The sequence below is a fragment of the Myotis nattereri genome (genome assembly GCF_964212035.1).
Source record: "Myotis nattereri genome assembly, chromosome: 7".
NCBI classification, from domain to species: Eukaryota; Metazoa; Chordata; class Mammalia; order Chiroptera; family Vespertilionidae; genus Myotis; species Myotis nattereri.
Window position 1 is genome coordinate 93,977,646 of NC_138082.1, and position 25,739 is coordinate 94,003,384.

Sequence of the window (25,739 nt, forward strand, 5' to 3'; positions counted from 1 at the left end):
GATTTTCTTCACAGCTGCAGATTCTCTCGTGAGACTCTGGACTGAAAACATGAAAAGAACGGGCTGGGCTCTGATGTTACAGCTGAGGATAACTGCCGACAATGGCAAGTATAGCCAGACATTGGTTTGACACGAAAATATGGAATTATCAATGATCTTTTCAATAACAGTGCATTACTGCTGAAACCAGACACACATAACAAACTTCTTTTCACAGAAGAGAAGTGAACTCCAGAGGGAAATGAGAGAAGTGTGGTGGCAGGCTGGAGTGAGCAGTGATAGGAGTAAGAGCCAGCAGCAGTGTCCTCTCGGTTACCTGTCTTGGGAGGTAGGGGGGTGCTTAGTACCAATTTAGGGTGGGCACAGCCCAGTTACCTGAAAGAGGAGTGAGGGTTTCCTGGGTTACCATTATTCTGAAAAGTGTCCTCAAAGTTTGCTAGGAGGACGGTGCAGCTGCAGTCTGGCTCGCATGTGCAAAAGCAAGCAAGGACAAGAGCAGCCAGGTATTACATATACGGGTGGGCAGCCACATCGCTGGTCTGGCCACCAGACCCCAAGGCCTCAGGGCTCAGCTTGTGAGCATGCCATCTGAGAGGACACAGTCTTACTTTGGGGGGGCGGGGGGGGGGGGGCGGCACGCGATGGCATGCTCATCATTCTGGCCGGAGGCGAGGCTAACACTAGAGCTAAAACCTGCAGCCAGAGGACTAGCGAGAGCAGCCTCACAGGCCACAGTCTGTCTGGGAGCCCGTGAGAGTGAGAGCAGCCCCTAGGATAGAGGCTGGCAACCTGCGGCCCAAGAGCCGAATGCTGCCTGCTGCCCGCTTCCGTGAGGCCTGCGCTAAGCAAGGCATACGGATTGAAGTGGCTGAGGGAGAAGCATTTTGTGACACTTAAAAATTATACGAAATGCAAATGTCCATGTCCAGAAAGCCCCTGTGCACACTGGCCACTGGCGAGCGGCTGGGGCAGAGACCTAGGAGGCCTGCATCTACTATCTGGCCCTGCTATACGGAACGTTGGCCAGGCCCTGCTCCCAGTGACCAACGTCTGCTGGCAGAAACCTTTCAAAGATGTTTAAAATATTCAAAGTATACAATATTTAAAAGGGGGAATAATGAAGCCTAGAAGAAACTTTAAGACAGTTATCAAGTGTTTTGAGGCAGCACTTCAACGAAAGCCTACGTTTAGCTGTCTTCCCACTACTGTCACCCAAAGATTTCTTCTAAACAATCCATCAGTTCTCATTTCAGATCTCTGCTTCTTGCTGGCTTTCCCTGTTGTTTTCGTGTCAGTAAATTTAATTTATTTCTTTAAAAGGTACACATAAAAAGAGTAGTTTGATGCACAAGAAAGTTAAAAGTAGAGTTAAAGTTTACTTCGAGCTCTCAAAGATTATTCCTTTCTCCCTACTGTCATGCCAAATCTGTACAACAAATAATGTTAAAAGTTAAATTCACTGCTACTTTGAAAATCAACAACAACAAAAAAATCAATACTATCCATCTATAAGAAGAGTTGGTCAGAGGGGCTGAAAAATCCCTTTGAAACTCTTGTCTAAAGGGTATACCACACTTACCAACTGGGATGTTTGAGGTGGTCACAGCAGTAGCATGGGATGAATGGGAGGGCACTGTCATGGTAACAATTGTACTCGTGGGGGATTGTGTGTGTGACACAGATCCTAAAAAGGGAGAAAAAAGGAAAATCCTTCAACAATTGCCTCTCTGAACATTATAGATTCTCAAAAACCTGAGACAAGCTCTTGGGAAAAGTTAAGATAATTTTCATAGCCTACTCTTTCAGCGAGGAGTGAAAATGAACTGGGCAGAAAGCAACAGCAGGGCTGCTGACTCACCGGCTGTGGTCGCTGAAGAGATTGTGTTGGTTGCCAAAATAGGTGCCACTGTCGCCGCAGCCACTGGGGTGCCCGTGCTGAAGATGGTTTTCTGTGGGGAGACCCAGAACACAGAGTTACAGACGAGCATCTGCCACTCCGTCTAGTGCAGAAGCAACCACTGCCTTCAGTAGTGCATGAGCTTCGCGACTTTTGCACAGTCCTCACTTGAGCCATAGCAGAAGCACGCGGACGGTTCTCCCCCCTGGTTTACCTGAGCCATGGTGTGAAGCTGCTGCTTTGGTGTCCCTAAGGCAGGGTGTGAGGGCAGTGTGATTCTTGTTGCTGCATCCCGTGACTGGGGGGGGCGCTGAATGCTGATGGCTGCAGACGGTGGGTGCTGGATAGACAACGCTGGCCGACTGAGAAGACAGAGAGACGTGATCTTTAACTTGTCTCCAGACACAGCTCAGGCACTGATGCCACGTACTCCCTGGTACTTACTCCCGTGAATTTTAGAGAGAGTGGAAAGGAAGGGGGAGGAAGGAAAAAGGGGGGGGGGGGAAGAGAGAGACAAACATCGACCCAAGAGACACATGGACTGTTAGCCCCCCCTGTTGTGCCACGACCAGGGCTGGGGATTGAACCTGCAACCCAGGTGTGCACCCTTGACAGGGAATCAAACCCATGACCTTTTGGACGGTGGGCCAATGCTCTAACCACTCAAACACTAGCCAGGGAGAGTTGTATTTTTTCAGAAGTCTGTAGGGTCCATTGTCGAACCAGTAAAGTAAATGGCCCATCAAGTTTCTCTTCTGAAACTGTGAGCCCCATTTCAAAAGCAATCAATATGTAACATGACCTGAAGAAGTTAAACCTAGGTCATTCTCAGCACCCTCCATATAGTTAAATCAAAGCTCTATGACAATCTCAAGGAAGCATCTATATATATATGATAGGCTAATATGCTGTGTCCCTCCACCCGTCCGACCGGTTGCTATGGCGCACACCAACACCAGGGGCAGACACTCAACACAGGAGCTCCCGTGACACGCACTTGCCATTTATAGAAACGGCAGTGTGGACCTAGCTCTGACAAAGCAACACTTGGTTTCCTCTAAGTAGGACACAGGCCCAGCCACCACCTTGGAGTGAAAACCACCAACTCACAGCCGATGCTGCCGAGACCCACAAATTGTGGCCCACAGCGCAGCCCAGCCCGGAAACGGTCACTCTGGGCCCCACGTAGCAATGCCCGGCTTCCTCACCCTAGCAACTAGCCACCTTGCAGTTTCTTCAGCCCAGGAACATGACTTGTTTTATAGCCAGGTGCAAACATTTTACACTTTAACCAAATGTCTGTGAAGCATTTTCCTGTGCCTCATCTCATTTGATCCTCACAGAAGTCCTGGAGTAGGTAGATAGGAGACTCGGCAGAATCCAATTTTCTTTTCATTAGCCAGAAAACAGAGATTTAGAAAGCTTTTACCCTTTGTACTCCCTGCGTGATCTACAATAATAATCTGCTTCATGTTGATATTTACTGCTGTGCTGCTGACAACTACCTGAAAGAGAAGTTGGGGTGCTTCACTGGGCTGGAAGAAGTTTAGCTACATCAGAAAGCAGGTCTAATTAAGCAAGTTCGTTCTATATCTATAAAAGGCTAAGCTAAATCGCACATGCACAATACATATAACCCTTTGTGGTCGTATTAAATTTGGACATGGGTGTCGTACTGGTCGGAATTAATTTCCATTGAAAGAGCAGTGATACATAACATGCAAGATTATGAAGGATAGCCGAAACCGGTTTGGCTCAGTGGATAGAGCGTCGGCCTGCGGACTGAGAGGTCCTGGGTTCGATTCCGGTCAAGGGCATGTACCTGGGTTGCGGGCATATCCCCAGTGGGGGATGTGCAGGAGGCAGCTGATCGATGATTCTCTCTCATCGATGTTTCTAACTATCTCTCTCCCTTCCTCTCTGTAAAAAATCAATAAAATATATTTTAAAAAAAAAAGATTATGAAGGATAAACAAGATTTATTAATTCATTTTTGGAACTATGTCACTACTAGTAGAATCACTACAAACGTTATCACTTTCTACATCAGAGTCAGTATTCAAGGTGTCAAAATAAAACTCTTCATCGTTACTTTCAGATTCACAGTACACTTCTTTCGGTAACTTTATTTTTGCCATTTTGGAGTATTATTTTGAAATAACAAGCGAGAATGCCTAATTACAGTTAAACGTAATTTGTAAAGCTTTATTTGAAACTAGAGGCCCGGTGCACAAAAATTTGTGCACTCGGGGGGGAGGGGGGTCCCTCAGCCCGGACTGTGCCTTCTCGCAGTCTGGGACCCCTCAGGAGATAACGACCTGCTAGCTTAGGCCTGCTCCCAGGTGGCAGAGGGCAGGCCCAATCCCTAGGTGCAGCCCCTGGTCGGGCTCAGAGCAGGGCCGATTGGGGCGTTGGGAGCCGCCCCCTGTCATACACAGAGCAGGGCGATCGGGAGGTTGTGATTCCACCCTCAGTCACGCTCAGGGTAGGGCCGATTGGGGGGTTGGGGCACCATCCCGTCACACTCAAGGCAGGGTCGATGGGGAGGTTGCGGTGCCACCCCCCTTGTCATGCACAGAGCAGGGCCAATCAGGGGGTTGGGGTGCCGCCACTCTCACACTCAGGGCAGGGCCGATGGGGAGGTTATGGCTCTACCCCGTCATACACAGAGCAGGGCCTGGGGGGGAGGGGGGTTGGGCGCCGCACCCTGTCACACACAGAGCAGGGCCGATCAGGGGGTTGGGGCGCTGCACCCTGTCACACACAGAGCCGCAGGGCGATCAGGGGGTTTGGGCGCTGCCCCCTGTCACGCTGATCCCAGTGCCGGGAGGCCTCGCGGCTCCGCTGATCCCGGTGCTGGGAGGCATATTACCCTTTTGCTATATAGGGTAGAGGCCTGGTGCATGGGTGGGTGCTGGCTGGTTTGCCCTGAAGGGTGTCCTGGATCAGGGTGGGGGTCCCCACTGGGGTGCCTGGCCAGCTTGGGTGAGGGGATGATGGCTGTTTGCAGCTGGTCACACACCCTTCAGGGTGGGGGTCCCCACTGGGGTGCCTGGCCAGTCTGGGTGAGGGGCTGAGGGCTGTTTTCAGGCTGGCGGGTGATGGAAGCTCCCAACCGCTCCTATTTTTCTTTTCTTTTTTTTTTAATTCTGGGCCAGCTTTAGCTCTGAGGCTCCAGCTCTTAGGCCTCCGCTGCTGAAAGTAGGTAATCGAAACAATGTATAACTTCAGCTCTGACTCCAGCTCTGAGATCCCAGCTCGCTGAAAGCTGGTTTCTGGGTTTTTTTTTAGCTTTTATATGTTACAATGTTTCAAACTGCAGACTCAGAAGCCTGCAGCGGCAGGCAGGCGGGGAACGTTGGAGTCCTCCGTCACTGAAGCAAGCAAGCCTCATGTTAGTTTCAAGCTGCCTGGCTGCCGGCCGCCATCTAGGCTGACAGTTAATTTGCATATCTCCCTGATTAGCCAATGGGAAGGGTAGCGGTCGTACGCCAATTACCATGTTTCTCTTTTATTAGATTAGATTCTGCGAGGTATCTCCGAAGCTTGTCGATTTCTTCACTCTCAAAAGGCGACTGACTCGCCACGGTGTTTTGCATGGCGAGTGTGGAACAACCGCGTTTGTTTATATTGAGTTTCCATATCTCCGATTTGTCAGGGCAATGTTTTGGTTCGCGACAAGGTCACTTAGACACTTAAGAGCTTTCAGAGAAATTATGAACTGATACATGAATGAATAGAGTTAAGATTCATACAGTTCCTTGCTGTGGTGGCTGACAGCAGACATACAACCGGAACAGTAAAAAAGCTTTGGTGGCTGAGAGTAGACAAACGACTGCAAAGGGTTAAAGCTCTCGCTGGCATCAACTGCATGCGTGTGTTTCCATCTGTCATTGTCAATTGTGAATTTGCTTGACACTTCGATTATAGAGAAAGGGTGAAGAGCGATATTAAAATATTTCTTCTAATTAATTTCCTTTCAATGTGCACAAATTCGTGCACCGGGCCACAAGTTACTGTGATAAACACACTGTGCTCTATGGAGAAAGCTAAAGATACACACCAAGGTTTTCACTGTTATCAGGGAAGATTACAGACAACCTTGATTCAGAGCAGCTTAACCTGTGACACCTGAAGTACTGAAACGCCTGCCCCACAATTTTACACCATTTCATACAAAATGATAAAAAATTATTTGTGACTGTCTAATGCTTTAAAAGGTTACCAATGCAAATGTCAAATTAACTGGCAACAAGTGACTAAAACTCAACAACAGCAAGAACACTTAACAGGATACCAAAGTCAGCAAAAAGAGCGAGCAAAAATGTGGAGACAAAAAACCAAACACACCCAAAGGAAAGAAAAGGAGAAATTGCCAGAAAAATACTAAATGAAACAGAGGCATGCCAATATATCAGAAAAAGAATTCAGATTAAGGTCATATAATTCATGAACCAGATGGATGAGAAAATCAACAACCTATGCAAGAACCAGGAAGAAATAAAGAATGATATAGCTACAATAAAAACCTCCATGGAAGCGTTCAACAGTAGACTAGGAGAAGCAGAGGGCAGAATTAGCAAATTAGAAGACAGGGAAGCAAAATCCTCCCAATCTGAACTGAAATTGGAGAAAAAAATCAAAAGACAGGAGAGCCTGAGGGAGCTTTGGGACAACATGAAACAAATCAACAGATGTACAATAGGAGTGCCAGACCGACCGGAAGAGGAACAAGGGTTAGAAAACCTATTTGAAGAAATAATGTCAGAAAACTTCCCTGATGTGGGGAAGAAAAAAATTATACAAGTGCAGAGTCCCAAACAACATAAACCTCAAAAGACACACATCAAGACACGTAGTTACAATGGCCAACGTTAATGATAAAGAGAGAATCTTAAAGGCTGCAAGAGAAAGACAGAAAGTTAGGTACAAGGGATCTCTCTTTAGATTATCAAATGATTTCGCAACAGAAACACATCAGGCCACAAAGGAATGAAAGGAAGTATACAAAGTGATGCAACACAAGGGACTGACTACAAATACTTTATCCAGCAAGGCTATCATTCAAAATTGAAGGAGAAATAAGGAGCTTCACAGACAAAAAAAGGCTAAGGGAATTTATCACTACCAAGCCAGCAATACAAGAAATGCTAGAGGGACTGTTGTAAATAGAAGGAAAAAGGAGAAGGAAAGAACAAAAAATAAAAATGGCTACAAACAAATACCTATCAATATTAACTTTAAATGTAAACGGACTAAATGCTCCAATCTAAAGGCATAGAGTGGCTGAATGGATAAAAAAACATGACCCATATATATGCTGTCTACAAGAGACCCACCTCAGAACAAGAGACTCACACAGACTGAAAGTGAAGGGATGCAAAAATATCTTTCAGGCAAATGGAAATGAAAACAAAGCAGGGGTAGCAATACTTATATTTGACAAAGTAGACCTCAAAGTGAAGGCCATAACAACAGATAAAGAAGGGCACTTCATAATACTAAAGGGATCGATACAACAAGAGGATATAACCCTGGTAAACATATATGCACCTAATGCAGGAGCACCCAAATATATGAAACTTCTGGAAGATATGAAGGGAGAGATCAACAGTAATACAGTCATAGTACGGGACTTTAATAACCCACTGACATCACTAGATAAATCCTCTAGACAAAAAAAAAAAAGAAAAAAATTAAAGAAACAGCAATCCCAAATGACTCACTAGATCAGATGGACTTAATTGACATCTTCTGAACATTTCATCCCAAAGCTACAGAATATACATTTTTCTCGAGTGCACATGGGACAATTTCAAAGATACACCACATATTGGGTCACAGGCAAAGACTCTCCAAATTCTGGAAGATTGAAATCATATCAAGCATCTTCTCAGATCACAGTGGCATAATATTAGAAATCAACTACAAAAAAAAAAAAAAAAAAAAAAAAACAACAACCACAAAGATTCAAACACTAACATGCTATTAAACAATGATTGGGTTACCAAAGAGAACAAAGAAGAAATTAAAAACATCCTGGAAACGAATGACAACGAAAACACAACAATCCAAAACCTATGGGACACAGTGAAAGCAGTCCTGAAAGGGAAGTTCAACAGCATTACAGGCCTACCTCAAAAAACAAGAAAAAATGGTAATAAATTATCTAACCCTACAACTTAAAGAATTAGAAAGAGAGCAACAAGAAAAGTCCAGAGTGAGCAGAAGGAAGGAGATAATAAAGATTAGAGCAGAAATAAATGACATAGAGACCAAAAAAACAATACATAAAATCAATGAAACCAAGCGCTGGTTCTTTGAAAGGATAAACAAGATTGATGAACCTCTAGCCAGGCTCACCAAGAAACATAGAGGCCCCAAATAAACAAAATCAGAAATGAAAGAGGTGAAATAACAACACACCCAACAGAAATACAAAGGATTATAAAAAAAAAAATACTATGAACAACTCTACTCCAACCAACTAAACAACCTAGAGGAAATATTCCTAGAAAAATACAACCTTCCAAAACTCAATGAAGAAGAATAGAAAAATCTCAATAGGCAGATAAAGAGGAAATCGAAGCAGTCATCAAAAAGCTCCCAGCATGAGAAACTAAGATGGCGGCATAGATAAACACCGGGAAATAGTCGCCTCCCACAGCAATTGAAAATTATCCCAAAGGACGGAGCAAACATCGTCCAGAAAAACAGGAAGGCTGGCTGAGTGTAATTTCTACAACTAGAAGAAAAGAAAAGCACGCTGAGAGCCAGAGGAGCTGCGGAGGCTGAGTGCAGAGGTACGGCGGCGGCTCGCGTGCTCGCGCACGGAAAGGGGGTGGCACCTGAGGACGCGGCTGTCTTTTTGAATCACAAGCTCCCGACTGCTCTGATCTCCGGTTCTGGGAAGTCTCTGGGGACCCAGGTCACATACGGGGAGAGGCTGATCTCTCAGGCGGCAGCGGGCGAACTTGAGGGCGGATTTCCCTCAGAGGTGCTTGCAGCCGTTACCGGGACACTGAGACGCGCGACTGCGGGCTGCGGGCGCAGAGAATCAGCCATTGCTTCTTTCTCTGGCCTTTTGACTCCCTGAGGCCCCGCCCCACCCAGGCTGCGGCAGAGGCTTTTGCATGTGAATGGCCCGGCCCTTTGCAACCTGATAATTACCTAACTGCAGCCGGGCCAGCCAGACCCGGAACTTCCAAGAGAAGGCCCAAGGCCCCGCAGCGGCTTGCATTGCTTCACAGCTGAGCCTCTTCGTGGCCCGGCTGTGAGGCCTCAGGCAGGGGCTGAATTAGCACCTCCTTAGATCCAGGAGCCACTGTACCCAGTGGTCAGAGGGGGACCATTCTCCCACTTCAGACACAGCTGCTTCCCACAGCCAATTGGCCTGGAGGTCAATTCCTCCCAGTGATCCTACATCAACCAAGGCACCAAGAGTGTCCACCCCAGGTAACTGAGGAGGCTGAGCCACTGGGCCCTACAGGACACCTGGCGCGCAGGGCCACTCTATCAACACAGGGAAGCAGCCAAAATGCGGAGACAGAGAAACAGGTCACAATTGTCAGAAACGGAGGAGGACAGACGACTGGATATAGAGTTCAAGGCCACGTTTATAAGGTTTTTCAAGAATTTTATGGAAACTGCCGATAAATTTAATGAATCCCTCAAGGAGTATGGTGAGACCATGGAGGACATGAAAAAGGACCAACTAGAAATTAAGCATACACTGACTGAAATAAAGAATATTTTACAGAGATCCAACAGCAGACAAGAGGATCCCAAGAATCAAGTCAAAGATTTGAAATACAAAGAAACAAAAAATACCCAACCGAAAAAGAAAAAAGAAAAGAGATTCCAAAAATATGAAGATAGTGTAAGGAACCTCTGGGACAACTTCAAGCGTACCAACATCAGAATTATAGGGGTACCAGAAGGAGAGAGAGGGCAAGATATTGAAAACCTTTTTGAAGAAATAATGACAGAAAACTTCCCCCACCTGGTGAAAGAAATGGACCTACAAGTCCAAGAAGCGCAGAGAACCCCAAACAAAAGGAATCCAAAGAGGACCACACCAAGACACATCATAATTAAAATGCCAAGAGCAAAAGATAAAGAGAGAATCTTAAAAGCAGCAAGAGAAAGACAGTCAGTTACCTACAAGGGAGTACCCATCCGACTGTCAGCTGATTTCTCAACAGAAACCATGCAGGCCAGAAGAGAGTGGCAAGAAATATTCAAAGAGATGAATAGCAAGAGCCTGCAACCAAGATTACTTTATCCAGCAAAGCTATCATTCAGAATAGAAGGTCAGATAAAGAGCTTCACGGATAAGAAAAAGCTAAAGGAGTTCATCACCACCAAACCAGCATTATACGAAATGCTGAAAGGTATTCTTTAAGAAGAGGAAGAAGAAAAAGGAACTCTTACCATTTGCCACAGCATGGATGGAACTGGAGAGCGGATAAATACCACAAGATCTCACTTATTTGTGGAATATAATGAACAACATAAACTGATGAACAAGGACTGATCCAGAGACGGAGAGGCTTTGAATGGACTGTCGGGCCTTGGAGGGAAGGTGGGGGAGGGTGGGGGCAAGGGGGAAGGATCAACCAAAGGACTTATATGCAAGCATATAGGACTAACCAATGGACACGGACAACGGGGGGGGGAGGGGGGGTGAGGGGATGAGGGGGGGGGGGTAGAGGGTACACATATGTAATATCTTAATCAATAAAAAAAAAAAGAATAAAAGAGATTAAAAAAAAAAAAAAAAAGCTCCCAGCAAACAAAACTCCGGGGCCAGAGGGCTTCACAGGGGAGTTTTACTAAACATTCAAAGAGGAACTAAAACCTATTCTCCTTAGACTATTCCAAAAAATTCAAGAGGAAGGCATACTTCCAAGCTCTTTCTATGAAGCCAGCACTACCCTAATCCCCAAACCAGATAGACACTACAAAGAAAGAGAATTACAGGCCAATCCCTCCGATGAACATAGATCCTAAATTCCTCAACAAAATTCTAGCAAATGGGATCCAGCATTATATTAGAAAGATCATACACCATGACCAAGTGGGATTTATTCCAGGGATGCAAGGCTGGTACAATATCTGCAAAACAATAAATGTGATAAATCACATAAACTAACTGAGACACAAAAATCACATAATCATATCAATTGATGCAGAAAAGGCATTTGACAAAATTCAACACCCTTTCCTGATACTCTCAGCAAAATGTGAATAGAGGGATCATACCTCAACATAATAAAAACCTCGTATGACAAACCTTCAGCCAACATCATACTTAGTGGGCAAAACTAAAACCATTTCCCCTAAGAACAGGAACAAGACAGGGATGCCCCCTCTCACCACTCCTGTTCTACATAGTACTGAAGTGCTAGCCAGAGCAATCAGACAAGAAGAAGAAATAAAAGGCATCCAAATTGAAAAAGAAGTAAAATTGTCATTATCCACAGATGACATGATTTGTACATAGAAAACTCTAAAGACTCCATCAAAAAACTACTATAAATGAATTCGGCAATGTAACAAGATACAAAATTAACACCCAGAACCTATGGCTTTTTCATACATCAATAATGAACTTTACATAAAGAGAAACTAAAAAAACAATCCCATTTACCATTGCGACAAAAAAATTAAGATACCTAGGAATAAATTTAACCAAGGAGGTAAAGGACCTGTACTCAGAAAATTACAGGACACTGAAAAAAGAGATAGGGGAAGACATGAACAAATGGAAGAATATACCATGTTCATGGACTGGCAGAATCAACATCATTAAAATGTCCATACTACCCAAAGCAATCTATAGGTTCAATTCAATCCCCATTAAAATACCAACGGCGTACTTCAAAGACTTAGAACAAATTCTCCAAAAATTTATATGGAATAAAAAAGACCCCGAATAGCCACAGCAATCTTGGGAAAGGACAAAGTTGGAGGGATCACAATACCAGATATCAAGCTATAATATAAAGCCACTGTTCTCAAAACTGCCTGGTACTGGCACAAGAACAGACATATAGACCAATGGAACACAACAGAAAACCCAGAAATTGATCCTTTGGTTGATCTCTTACCCCCTCAACCACCGCCTTCCCATGCAGATGCTGAAGAAAAATTTCACACACCAAAAGGTCAGTCTGGAACCAGCTTTTGCCCCCCAGGCAGGGTAGAACAGGAACCCCAACCTGCTCCAAATTAGCGGTGGCTGTCCCTGTTCAACTCCACAGGATCCTATAAGCCCCTCTTTCTTTTAAAAAAAAAAGAAAATTATTGTTGGAAGTATTATATATATATCCCATTTTCCCCCACTGGTCCCCTTTTGCCTGCCCCAGGCCCTCACAGGCCCATTGTCTGTGTCCATGGGCCATACATATATGCAAACAAGGTCCTTGGTTGATTACCTCCCCTCTCCACCCTTCCCACCTTCCCTCTGAGATGACGCACTCTATTCCATGCCCATAAGCCCTTCTCGAAGAAAGTAAGAGAATTTCATTCCACCAAATAATGAAAAACAACAAAATAGTCAAATACTGATAGAAAAGATTGAATCATTTAACAGCCACCTACTGCTTAAATTTTTATTTTAACTTTCCTTCTTTTTCTGTCTTGAATCAGTTTAATCATCACTGGCTTATCTGCTCTTTGGGAATTTGGTAGAATTCAGTGAAATAATCTGGGCCTGTTGCTTTTCTGGGAGATAGTACTTCAAAATTTTATTCTATTCAGTCTATGGAAAATGGTCTGCTTAAATTTTCTATCTCCAGAATTCAAAGGAAGTTAGATACTAGAAATTTATCACATTTATGTAAGTAGAAAAATCATCTGATCATTAGGGTTTTTGTCTGTTTCACTAATGTATTTCCAGTGACTAGAGCACTGACTGGTACACAAATATTTGTTGTATGAATGAATGCTGAAACAATCTGACAAAATTCAATGTCCATTTTTTATTAAAAACTCAATATACTAGAAAAAATAGATGCTCCAATAACACGGGGAAAAAACCCCACTTTAACCCTAGTTTTCATTGTATACATATTTAGCCTTTGAGTTTCAACATACCATCTGAATCTATTAACTTTTTAAAGGTAATATAAAGTTAAAATGATTACACAGAGTCTATTTTACGTTGGGTAGTTGTGTCTCTTTGTACCTCAGGCAATATATTAAATTACTAAAGAAGTAATGTGTCCTCATTTTATTGAAGAGGGGACTAAAAATGAGGGAAGCTGAGAAGCTTGCCTTATGTCACACAGCTAGTAAATGATAGAGCTAATAGGCACTATCATTTACTGGCTGAGTTCTAGGCACTATTCTGCATTTAAATGTTATTTTCTTCAGTTTGGTTCTAGACCCTATCACTCTATTGATTTCTCCTGAATAGACTCAGATACCTCACACATTTAATTGTAGGTCAATGACTTCCAAATCCATTCTCTCTTCAACCACCTGTTCACCATAGCCATTTGATAGTCCCCGAGAAACCCAGTAACCTAAAATACAACCTTCTTTCTAAATGTGCTTTCTTGTCCTTGTTTCCTCTCAATGTACTCGGTCCGGCAAGAAGAAATTCAAGCAGAGTCCCAGACTCCCCGCTGTTCTAGTCTCTCCTGACTCCAGCTGGTGATGGAGTTTTATGGAGAGTCTCTAGTTCCTGACAGCTCTATTCCTCATACCTACTACTCTTTCTTTCCTTTAGTGAATCACTTGTGTTTCTATGCCAAAGGTTTTCCCTGGCATCCACAGAAGCAATGACAAATCAAGAAAGACCACCGGAACTTCATCTTTAGTAAAATCACATGTATGGTGGAGACCTCATCTCTCAATATATGGCCTTACCTTCCTGCTCTAATGAATCTTGGTTCTCCTGTGAACACTTCTTCCCCTACAGCTCTCTCAACTGGGAGCTATTTTTCCCTCATAAACCTCTTGCCAAACTATATTGTCACCCTAAATTTTCTACTCCAGAACTCCTCCCTGGCTCCAAAGTAGTATATTATCCTATCTCAGTATCTCCACTTGGATGCTCAGAAGTCAGTACAACCTTAAAATACCCAGAACCAAAGTCTGGACTTCTTCCCCAAAACTTATCCCCTCACTGTTCTCCATTTGAAGTTACTGCAACTCCATCCTCCTAGCCGCAAGCCCCACTAGTGCTGGCATAATCCTAACTCTTTTCTTTCTTCCACAGTTCTCTATGCAATTCCTCCAAAATCCTCTTGACTATCTTAAAAAATTCTATTCAGAATCTAAACCATGCCTTTTTATCCCCAACAATCATCTCTTGGATTTCTGCCATGCCCTTCTGAACAATTCCTGTTTCCAACTTTGCCTCTCTAAAGCCTCCTCTATCCAGCAACCAGGCTGATCCTACTAAAACTTCAGATCACACTCCACTAAGGCTCGCCACTGACGCCCAGCCAAGTCCAAACTGCAGTGTGGGCCATAATGCCCTACGTGGTTTGGGAACCCTGTAAACTACTAAAATAATCTCCTGCTGCTCCTTTTATGGGCAAACATATCCTGTCTCAGGGCCCCACCATAGAATGCTCTCAGCCCAACAGCCATATGGTTTACTTCATCACATCTTCTCAAATGTATTCAACAAAGCCCTCCCTGGTCACCTTATGAAAAATTAAGCCCCCGTAGTGCTTACTCTATCACTCCTAATGTCATTCACCCTACCTAATTTTCCCCAAAAACGTTTTTCATCATCTAAAGAAGTATACGTATGTATATATTTATTGTGTCTCCAAACCCTACAAATAGAAACTCTGAGGCAGGAATTTGTATTATCCTCAGTAATTAGAGCACCAAATAGCTCATTTTAAAAAGGACTCAGTAAGTATGGAGTCAGAAAAAGGCATTAAGGATGGAAAGGAAAAACGGAGAGAAGGAGAAGGAAGAATGGCTCGATCATCAAACCCCCAAACATACCTAAGTGCTGAATCAGTAGCATGTGCTGCCGTTGTAGTAATGACTGGAGACTGAGCTCTGGTGGCTGAGACAGTTGCTACCACAGCAGGAGGGATGGTATTAGAAGTCGTCACAGGTGGACGAGACTACCAAGGTAGAGAAAAAAATATTTCACTTAAAACAAAAATCAAAATAAAATATAGTAAGCCAAACACTAAAAGTACACTTTGAAACTTGGGCCTTCAAGTAAGTATGTTTATGTCCCATTCTTATTAAGGAATTCTCTTTTTGGATACGCTGTTATACAAGAGTCAGAATTATAAAAAACAAATCCAATTTTGGTTGGATAAAACACAAGTCCCTTCTTTCTAAGTACAACTAGATTAAAAATTCTGTCCTACTATCAGTGTCAGTACAAATTGGACTGAACCTTTCAGATCCAGATTTCCCACAGGTCTGCTGTTGGCCCTGGTGCAACCAGTGCTGTCCACAGAGGGCCTCCTCAGCCACTGGACAGAGCGGCTGACCCTAAGGGCATCCACATCAGCGTACTAAAGGCATTCTTGCTGGCCAAATTCAGTGCCCAGATGCTCTCTGGAGGCGTTCACATGGACACACTCCCCTTACCGCTACGTGTGTGTAAGACCTTCCATCTAACAACTGAGCTCCACACGGGCTTCCCCTGCTTGTCCACTGTCAATTCTTCCATTCATCTGAGCTCCTCTCGGCGTTACCTCTTTTTTGACCTTGTTACCTATACTAAAATCTGAAAACTCTGCCCATCATGATGAGAGAGAATCATTGATCAGCTGCCTCCTGCATGCCACCTCCTGGGGTTTGAGCCTGCAACCCAGGCATGTGCCCGTGACCGGAATCGAACCGTGACCTCCTGGCTCATGGGTCAATGCTCAACCACTGAGCCGCACAGCCAGGCAAACTCTGCCCATTCTTGATCTCTGTGCTTCACCTTCCAACCTCTTACCTATGTGCCTATGGTTACAGCTTGTCTTACACGAGAGCTGCTTCACTGTCTTCCCCATTTGGTTCTCCTCCTTCTCCAATCCTCCCTCTATGCCACATACCCTCCTGGGGGGCCTAATCAGTTTCCAAATGTTTTGTTAACCAGCAAGGTCTTTTATTTGTTTTAATTAGAAAGCTCTAGGCTGGACATGTACTACCCTGTGTCCTAATCAGCACTTTTCCTTATTGTTTTAAACCTGTTTTGATACATACATATTACCAATCTGGTCCCCAAAAGAATTTCAATTTCTACCTCCTACATGTAATTCAGCTATGTTAATCTTTCACAGATACTTGTCTGACCATACATTACTCTATTCAAAAAACTTAAGTAGCACTCTGCAGCGTACGAAATCAAGTTTTCACTCCATATCTTAAGAGTTCTGATTTGAGACATCACTTAATCATGCATTATACTTCAGTAGTACTGAGACTGCAAATTTCCTTGAAAAGAAGCTGAAAAGCATACATAGACTGTTTTCCTAAAAAAGTACACATATGTGCATAAAACATTCAGGGGCTCAAATGAGAGCCGCTCAGTTCTAACTGCCTTTACTAATAAGCGTTGTCTATAATCATCCCTGTCTTCCCTGCCACTGTTCATTGTGTTGCCCCCTCACTTCTCTGAATCCCCATGACCACACTCATCCTAACAGAAAGCCTTGCCCTGGCCAGTGTGGCTCAGCTGGTTGGAGTGTCATCTCGTGCACCAAAAGGTTTCAGGTTTGATCCTGGTCAGGCATATACGGGAGGCAACTGATGCATGTCTCTCTCACACTGATGTTTCTCTCTCTTTCTCCCTTCCTTTCTCTAAAATCAATAAAAACATAAATCCTCGGGTGATGATTTTTTTAAAAAAAAGCGAATTTTCTTTACTACCTCTTCTAAATTCTTACAGAGGATCAGACACTGTCTACAATTCAACCTACCCTACATCTTCCCAAGTAGACTGAAAGTCACTAAGGTCCAAGGACGCTCACTGTGCCGAGCAGGAGTGACTCCGAGGAGGCACTCACACTTCCTGGCTGACTCCCCACACCCTCCACGCACCTGGATTGGCTGGTGAATGATGTGCTGGACTGCTGATGGAGCTGCTGCAGCATTTGGCAACTGGGAAGTCGGCCTCAGGACTGTGGTTACTTTAGAACTAGACATCACAGCAGCAGCTGCTGCACCTGGAGAAAGTTTTTTTCATTAGTAGACTCAAAATTTAAATAGTTCTCATTATATTCCTTGGGAATATAATCAGAATATCTAAAACTCAATGTCAGTATTCAGTGGAAATTCTTCCTATTTTATCACATAGAAAACTAAGAAAATGTGCACTCAAGGGCTGAGATTTAACAAGCTTATTGATCTGTATTGCTTCTTGAAAGACATTCTTAAATGTAATTGGCTGCTTTTTTGTTATTTTTTAGCTGCAAGTATGTAGCAATGAAGCAGTGGGTAGCCTGGTTGGTGCCACTGCTGGTGCAGGCCAACGCTCCAACAGTTTAAGCACCAGACCGACAGGGAGCGTTCACTGGGTCCACCACTGCCTTTGCACCATCAGTGCAAATGCCAACACTGTGACAAGGCGGACGATGTCTTAGTATATTCATGAAAACAGCTTCCATCTTACACAGATGCCTTGCCATCTGTGAACCTCACCCTGTGACTTACTAAGTTACATTAAGACAGAGTAAACCTGATTTTTTATTTGTTAATCTAATTTTGCAAACAATGATTTTATACACTCCATTAGAAGGTAATAATTTTTGACCAAGTAGTTGAGAAAAATCATTAAATTTAGTAACTCATCACCGATTTGAACTTAACTGTAAGAATAAATTCATCTTACTGCTAAGGGAGTAGAAAATTTTGGTTAACTGTTATCACTAAACTTTAAACATATAGGAATTAGTATTTGCAACTAATCAGTATTTGTATTTGCAATTTATTAAAAATAAGACCATATTTAGGCTATCATAGCCTTGAGTTCATTAAAAAGGACATTTTTTAGACATTAAAAATCTAAATTGCTTTAAGTTTACACACACGTACACATACTTATTGTATCTATAACATGCACATACTGGACGATGCTAAAAACATGTACTGCACTAATTTCTGCTGTCTTGTAATGCGATTAAACTGATTCCGGATATGTTTTGTGTCTCCTACCAAACGTATACTGTATTTCAAGAATTTGAACAAAATGTGCAGACTTTACCTCGAGGTAAATGAGAAGCTCCAATGTGTAGAGGGGGCCCAGGAGCACTGCTGCGGATAATGGACATCTGCACATTGGTGGTCATGATGTGATGCAGGTTACTGGGATGGCCCTGCAACGGACAGGCTGCAATGTCATCTACCTGCTTAGTCGTAGCACCTGTTGCTTAGACGTTGCTTCTGGGAAGTCAGCTGTCTCCAAATGTGGACCAGGTTGCTCCTTTCAGATAGGGTATCGCCCAGGGAAAGGACAGTGAGCTCTTCCCCATAGCACACTGCACGGTGGCCTGTGCTGGCAGGCATGGTGAGTGACTGCAAGAACACACCCACTAGCTAGACCCTGGGACAGATGACACAACAGACTGGCCACTTTTGGACACTCTCATCTTCAGGATTAGTCTTTCAGGCTTGTTTTCTGTCTTGGCCAAAAGCTTATTTTTCCTGTTCTCACCATATCCTTCGCATGCCACTGTAGTCATCATTCTTTATGCTCTGTTTCTAAGTAAATGTCCATTAGCATCAAGCAAGCACTTCCCTACCAGTTCTCCAGCTCACCCTCAAACACCCCTTCCTCAAATCCTCCCACCCAAGCCAGTGCTTCTCAGGAGTGTGTGTGTGTGTGTGTGTGTGTGTATGTGCGCGCGCGCGCGTGCGCGACGGGGGGAGGGCTGTGCGGGGGGTGGAAGGGGTAACTTCTGGGTTCTGGGAGTACTCAGCAATGGGACAAAAGTAAAACACAATGCATCTTTTTGGAATACCAATTCTGTTTCTTAAAAACGTAAAGGGATAGTTTTGAGATTTAGTTTTTCTCCATTGGTAATTTAAAATATGTAAGTAAATCAAATACTGTATATATTATGTATAAGGATTACCTTTTCAAAAAAAAATTTAAGTTAAAACACAAGATTTCAAGCCCTGGCCGGTTTGGCTCAGTGGATAGAGAGTTCACCTGCAGACCAAAGGGTCCCAGGTTCGATTCCAGTCAAGGGCATGTACCTGGGTTGCAGGATCCTCCTGGCCCAGGCCCTGGTCAGGGCACATGCAGGAGGCAACAAATCGATGTGTTTCTCTCACATCAATATTTCTCTCTGTCTTTCCCTCTCTCTTCCAGGCTCTCTAAAATCAATGGAAAAATATCCTTGGGTGAGGATTAAAAAAAACACCAAAAACACACACATACCAAAAACCCCCCCAACAAGACTTAACCCCTCGAGTGCCGGGGAGCGTGATCCGTGCTCCTCCTGTCTTCCGCCAAAAGTGCTGGGAGCGCTATCAAAGCTTCGAAAAGGCGTCCAGTTGTAAGTCTGCCTTTATTAGTGATGATGATATTGCTAAATATGTCAATGTAGTAAAGGTTTCCTTAACTTTTTGAATATGTAACTTCATTTGCTTGCGATTCATAATTTTTTTCCTAAACTGCTATAAAATCAGCAAAAATGCCTTGGCAATTTTAGCATAGTTCCTAGGATATTGGTTGGCACTCAAAGGGTTAAAAATAAATAACTGTTTGTGATTGGTGGGCTCCTTGCAAGAACCCGCCAGTCACTCAAGAGATACACATTTGCTGTCCTCAGAGCAAAACCCAGAAAAGCACGACTGCTGTGGGAGTTTTCAACCCACCCAGATTCTGAGCTACAACCAAGCACAAGGGGCTCGGAGCACAAGGACATGGGCTGTCTTATCTAGATTTGTACCTCAGGGAAGGTAGTGCTTCACACACAGCAGATCTCAGTATCTACTGGCTAAATGACAAAGACCACTGTGCATACTGGTTTTATTCACGGTAGCTACTTCTCTCTCAAATCTACCGTCTTCCTATTGCAGATATAAATGACTTTATTTTTTACTTAGTACAGTGCCTAATATACTGCTGGCATTCAATAAATAATGATAAACAGTTGGGCATCTCAGTTTGAAAATCAGTAGATTAAGAAGGAAAAAACCTGTTGTCCACTGATTGTTGCCACGGGAATGGCTGAGGCCTGCGGGAGGCTGCTCTCCATGGTAACCGTGACCTGCCCTGGGGCCTTGGGGGGCAGTGACAAGGTAGAAGGTGGAGCAGGAGCAATGGGGCGGCTCGGCATCGTGGGCTTCGGAGGCGGCTGCCAACAGAAAAGCACATGAAACATGATCAGTGACATTTGACTAGCAATGTGTTTCCTTCTCAAGTTCAGAGTCCACAAGTCCACCCTGGAGAGTCCAGGAAGGATGCCAGAGCCTTGTATGTTTTCTCTCGCATCATCACAGCGTTTCCATCGGAGTATTAGCATTTCCACTGTACAGATGAGGAAACATGCAAAACAAGTCTAAGTCATTTGCTCAAAGCCACACACAGAGCAACAACTGGAACGGGGAATAAAGCTCAGATCTGTATGGCTCACAGCCTACATTCTTCTATACAATCCTGCCTCCCCCAAGGTTGAGCAGAAGTAAACAAAACTCACAGTAACTGAAACATAACTACAAGGCAATATTCTCCTATACCTCCAAATTAGCAAGCTATTAAAATAAAACCTTAGGCCCTAGCTGATTTGGCTCAGCAAATAGAGCATCGGCCTGGGAACTGAGGGGTCCCAGGGTTGATTCCAGTCAAGGGCACATGCCCGAGTTGTGGGCTCGATCCCCAGTGTGGGGCGTGCAGAAGGCAGCTGATCAATAATTCTCTCTCATCACTGATGTTTCTCTCTCTGTCCCCCTCTCTCTCTTCCTCTCTGAAATCAATAAAAATATATTTTAAAAAACAAACAAAAAAACCCTCACACACAAAAAATAAAACCTTGGCCCTGGCAGGTAGCTCAGTTGGCTTGGAGCACCCTCCCGTCCACTGAAAGGGTGTGGTTCCAATTCTCCATCAGAACGCACAACTAGGCTGTGGGTTTACTCCCCCGTCAGGACATGTATGGAAGGCAACCAAATGATGTTCCCTCTCACATGGATGTTTCTCTCTCTTTCTCTAAAAAAGATCAGTAACCATATCTTGGGTGAAGAATAAAACCAAACCAAACCTTGGAGAAGAGTGCCACTCCAAGATAAAAACTGAGTTAGCATGTCGGTAACGAATAAAATCAATGTCAAATGAGACTGGAAAAGTTCCTGTGATGCCAACTGCTCAGCCGCACAAGACTAGACACTGCAGAACAGCAGAACTCGGAGTTCCAGAGAAGAGCTGAACTGACAGGTCAAAACAAACTATGATACTAGGATACAGCCTAAAACTTTGTAAAAACTGTCAGCAATATTACAGCCAGTCTTTAGCTGTGGTTCAACGTGAAATTTTAAACCTCTCCATTACCTTCATGAGTCCCTCCGAAAATGAGAGTGGCACTGCAGGCGTCAAATGTGCTGGCGGGGCTGTCACAGTGACAGGGGTGCCCGATGCGACAGCATGGTGTGTCGACAGCATCTGCACCTGTGGGTAGGGCCTCACCACAACAGGCTCTTGCTTCTCTTCACGGGCCTGGAGGGAGCTGCTGGAACCCACGTGCTCCCTGGCAGTGACTTCAGCATCTCGAGTAGATTCATCGTTGACTAGTAAAGACATAAGGTAACACAGCATGTCACACCTTTCCAATAGTAGTTAACTTAACAGCATATGCAAGACTGGAACTTGCAGTTAATTTCAGTTCATAAACTGACAATTTCCTTGCAAGGTTTTCTTAAGAGAATTTGGGCATTAAGTTCCCCTGATGGAGAGCAAACCAAAAGTCACACCTGGGAGACACAGGACTTATTTTGGTTCCTGTGGCTTTCCCTTTCCTATGAACAAAGGACTTGACAACTACTAAAATGAGCTCAACTTATTGAAAGTGCAATACATGATATAATTTCATTTGAAATATTTATTTAAAGTATTATAAAAACTAACATTAAAAAGATAATCTAAGCCCTGGCCAGTGTGGCTCAATTGGTTGGAGCATCGTCCTAGACCAGCCGTGGGCAAACTACGGCCCGTTTGAAATGAATAAAACTAAAAATTTATATTAGTTCACACAAACACTCCATCCATGCTTTTGTTCCGGCCCTCCGATCCAGTTTAAGAACCCATTGTGGCCCTCGAGTCAAAAAGTTTGCCCACCCCTGTCCTAGACACTGAAGGGTTGAGGGTTCAATCCCGGTCAGGCACAAACCTAGGTTGTGGGTTTGATCCCTTGGTCTGGGGCAAATTATTATTACTCTGTTTTGTTTTTTAATGAAGGCTTTTTTTTTCCCACTCAGATTCTTTTTCTTTTAATCCTCACCAAAGGATATGTTTTCATTGATCTTAAGAGATGGATAGAAAGAGAAACATAGATGTGAGAGAGACACATTGATTGGTTGCCTCCTGCATAAACCCCGACTGGGGCCAGGGATGGAGCCTGCAACCGAGATACATGCCCTTGACCGGAATCGAACCCAAGACCCTTCAGTCTGCAGGTCGATGCTTATCCACTGAGCCAAATTGGCCAGGGCTATTTAACTTTTTAACTGAAGTAAAACCCTCATAAAGACTTGTGCACAAATGTTAATTGTACAGCTCAATGAACTTTCACAAACTGAATACACCTGAGTAACCAGCACCCCAAATCAAGAAACACAACAGCCCAGCCAGAGTGGCTCAGTGGTTGAGCGTCAACCTATGAACCAGGAGGTCATGGTTCGGTTCCCAGTTAGGGCACACGCCTGGGTTGTGGGATCTGTCCAGTGTAGGGCATATAGGATGCAACTGATCAATGATTCTCTCTCATCACTGATGTTTCTATCTCCCTTTCCCTCTCCCTTCCTCTCTGAAATTAATAAATATATATGTACTAGAGGCCCTGGTGCACGAAATTTTAATAAATATAATAAATATGTATGTACTAGAGGTCCCCCCTCAGCCCTGCCTGCGCCCTCTTGCAGTCCAGGACCCGTCACTCCTTACTGCCTACCTGCAGCAAAGATGGAGGCGGGAGCGTCTCCCACCACCGTGGCTGCACTCGCCAGCCTAAAGCTGGACTCGCTGCTCCTTAGCAATGCCTTGGAGGCTTCTGGCTGAGCGGTGCTCCCCGCTGTGGGAGCACACTGACTACCAGGGGCAGCTCCTGTATTGAGCATCTGCCCCCTGGTGGTCAGTGCGCATCATAGCGACCAGTCAGTCCACTTTTCGGTTGATCTGCAAATTAGGGTTTTATTATATACGATTTTTAAAAAGCAAAGCATTCCTGGTTTCCCAGAACCCCTATATCCAGCCCAATTCCAGTTCTTATTCCTCCAAGTATATTCATCAACTTCTAACACAATAGATTAATATTGTCTGTTTTTGGACTTTATATAGAATCAGAACCTATGTTATCCCACTGTGGTGTCTTGCTACTTTCACTCACAGGTATGAGATTCACCCATGTTATTTCACGTAGTTATAGATCTTTCAAACTCAGTGTAGTGTGCCATTTCATGAATAAACAAAAATTATCCATTTTACTGTTAATGGGCATTTAGCTAGATTTGTTTCCGCTATTGTGAATAATAGTGTTAGTTATATTCCTGCATGTCTTGGTGAACATGTGATCCATTTCTATTGGATATATACCTAGGAATGAAACTTCTGAGTGATAGAAAAAAATATTCTGCACCATCTTATTTTATTATTATTGTTATTTTATCCTCACCTGAGGATATGTTTATTGGTTTTAGGAGAGGAAAAGGGAGAAACATTGACATGAAAAAGAAACATCAATTGGTTGCCTCATATACACACACCAGGGGATCAAACCTGAAACCTAGGTATGTGCCCTGACCAGGAATCAAATCTTCAACCTTTTGGTGTACTGGACAATGCTCCAACCAACAGAGCCAGCCAGCCAGCCAGGGCTCTGCATCATTTTTAAAATGCTAAATGGAATTCCATTATATACCTTTTCTATAGCTTTTTTAACCATTATATCAATGATGGGTTTTTGTTATTTCCAAATTTTTGCTGTTAACAAATCTCTGGGATGAATATACATATGTACTTTTAAAAATATATTTTTATTGATTTCAGAGAGGAACGGAGAGGGAAAGGGAGATACAAACATCAATGATGAGAGAAAATCATTGATTGGCTGCCTCTTTGCACACCCACACTGGGGATCTAGCCCGCAACCAGGTTTGTGTACTGACCGGGAATAGAACTCTTGGTTCGTGGGTGGATGCTCAACCGCTGAGCCACACTGGCTGGGCTACATATGTACTTTGAGTCCTTATTCAATCATTTTGGGAAAAATTTTCCAAAAGTACAAGTGTTAGATGAAAAGATGGATATATATTTAATATTTTGCCATATATTGACTTATTCCCCAGATCATTCAGATTTTTCTAAATTTTGATTTTTAGAATTTTACTAAAGTGCAATCCTATCCTATATAATAAAAGCCTAATACGCTGTGTCCAGTCGTCCATTCAACCAATCAAAGCATAATATGCTAATGATATGCTAAGGCTGCTCAACCGCTCGCTATGACGTGCACTGACCACCAGGGGGCAGAAAGTCTACTGGTTGACCAGTTGCTATTTTGTTCCCACCAGCAGTGTGCTCTCATCCTTACCAATTCTTGATATAGACATTTTACTGGACATGCAGTGGGTATTTCACTGTGGTTTTGGAGCATTTCTATGGCGATTAGTAATGTTGAATTTTTATGTGATCATAGGCCATTCATATATATTTTCCTTTGTCAAGGATATGCTTTTATCTTTTTTCAATTGTTTAATGTTTTTATTGATTTTTTGAGAGAGGGAGAGGGATAGACAGAAACATCATCAATTGGCTGCCTCCTGCATGCCCCCTATAGGGGATCAAGCCTGCAACCTGGGCATGTGCCCTGACCAGGAATAGAACCAGCGACTTCTTGGTTCATGGGTTGACACTCAATCACTGAGCCACACCAGCCAGACTTTTTCCCCATTTTTTAAATCAGCCTTACTGAAGTACAACTTACACATAAAATCACGAATTCTTTGTTTAAAATTAGGTACATTTTTACAGGAGTACACATTACTGGAACACACCATAATCATGATATAGAACATTTCCCACCACTCTAACAAGTTCAACCATGGCCCTTTGCAGGGAATTCTCTTCCTCCCATTTATTCCTTAACCCCTACAGTGCCAGGGAGTGTGATTGCACTCCTCCTGTCTTTCACCAAGAGCACTATCGCGCTCCTCCTGCAGTGTTCATTTCTAAGTCTGCTTTTATTAGTGATGATGATATTGCTAAATGTCAATTCTTGCTGTGAAGATGACGATTTTGTGGAAGATATTGAATATGTAACTTCATTTACTTGCGATTCATAATTTTTTCCTAAACTGCTATAAAATCAGCAAAAATGCCTTGGCAATTTTAGCAGTTCCTAGGATATTGGTTGGCACTCAAAGGGTTAAAAGCCACTGATGTGTTTTCTATCACTACAGCTTTGTCTTTTCTGGAATTTCATATAAACAGAAATCATACAACACATGGTCCCTTGTGTCTAGATTTTCTATTATGTTTTTGAGGCTCATTCATATTGTATATACCAGTAAGTTTATTTATTTTTATGCTTACTATTCCATTAAATGGGTAAAGCAAACTTTGCTTATCTAGTCACCAGGTGAGAAAATTTGGGTTGTTTCCAGTTTTTGGCTATCCCATATAATAAAAGCCTAATATGCTAAG

General features: G+C 43.4%; 1 protein-coding gene across 1 annotated transcript in view; it reads right to left on the reverse strand.

Moving 5' to 3' along the window:
- Positions 1–25,739, reverse strand: part of SAP130 (Sin3A associated protein 130) — a gene marked incomplete at its 5' end in the record, with an annotated part of 96,910 nt that overhangs the window by 66,039 nt on the left and 5,132 nt on the right. The window contains 8 exon segments of the mRNA XM_081096303.1: positions 1,580–1,684; positions 1,859–1,949; positions 2,112–2,259; positions 14,873–14,997; positions 16,922–17,046; positions 18,084–18,195; positions 20,026–20,184; positions 21,375–21,610. Coding sequence (XP_080952429.1) covers positions 1,580–1,684; positions 1,859–1,949; positions 2,112–2,259; positions 14,873–14,997; positions 16,922–17,046; positions 18,084–18,195; positions 20,026–20,184; positions 21,375–21,610 — 1,101 coding nt within the window.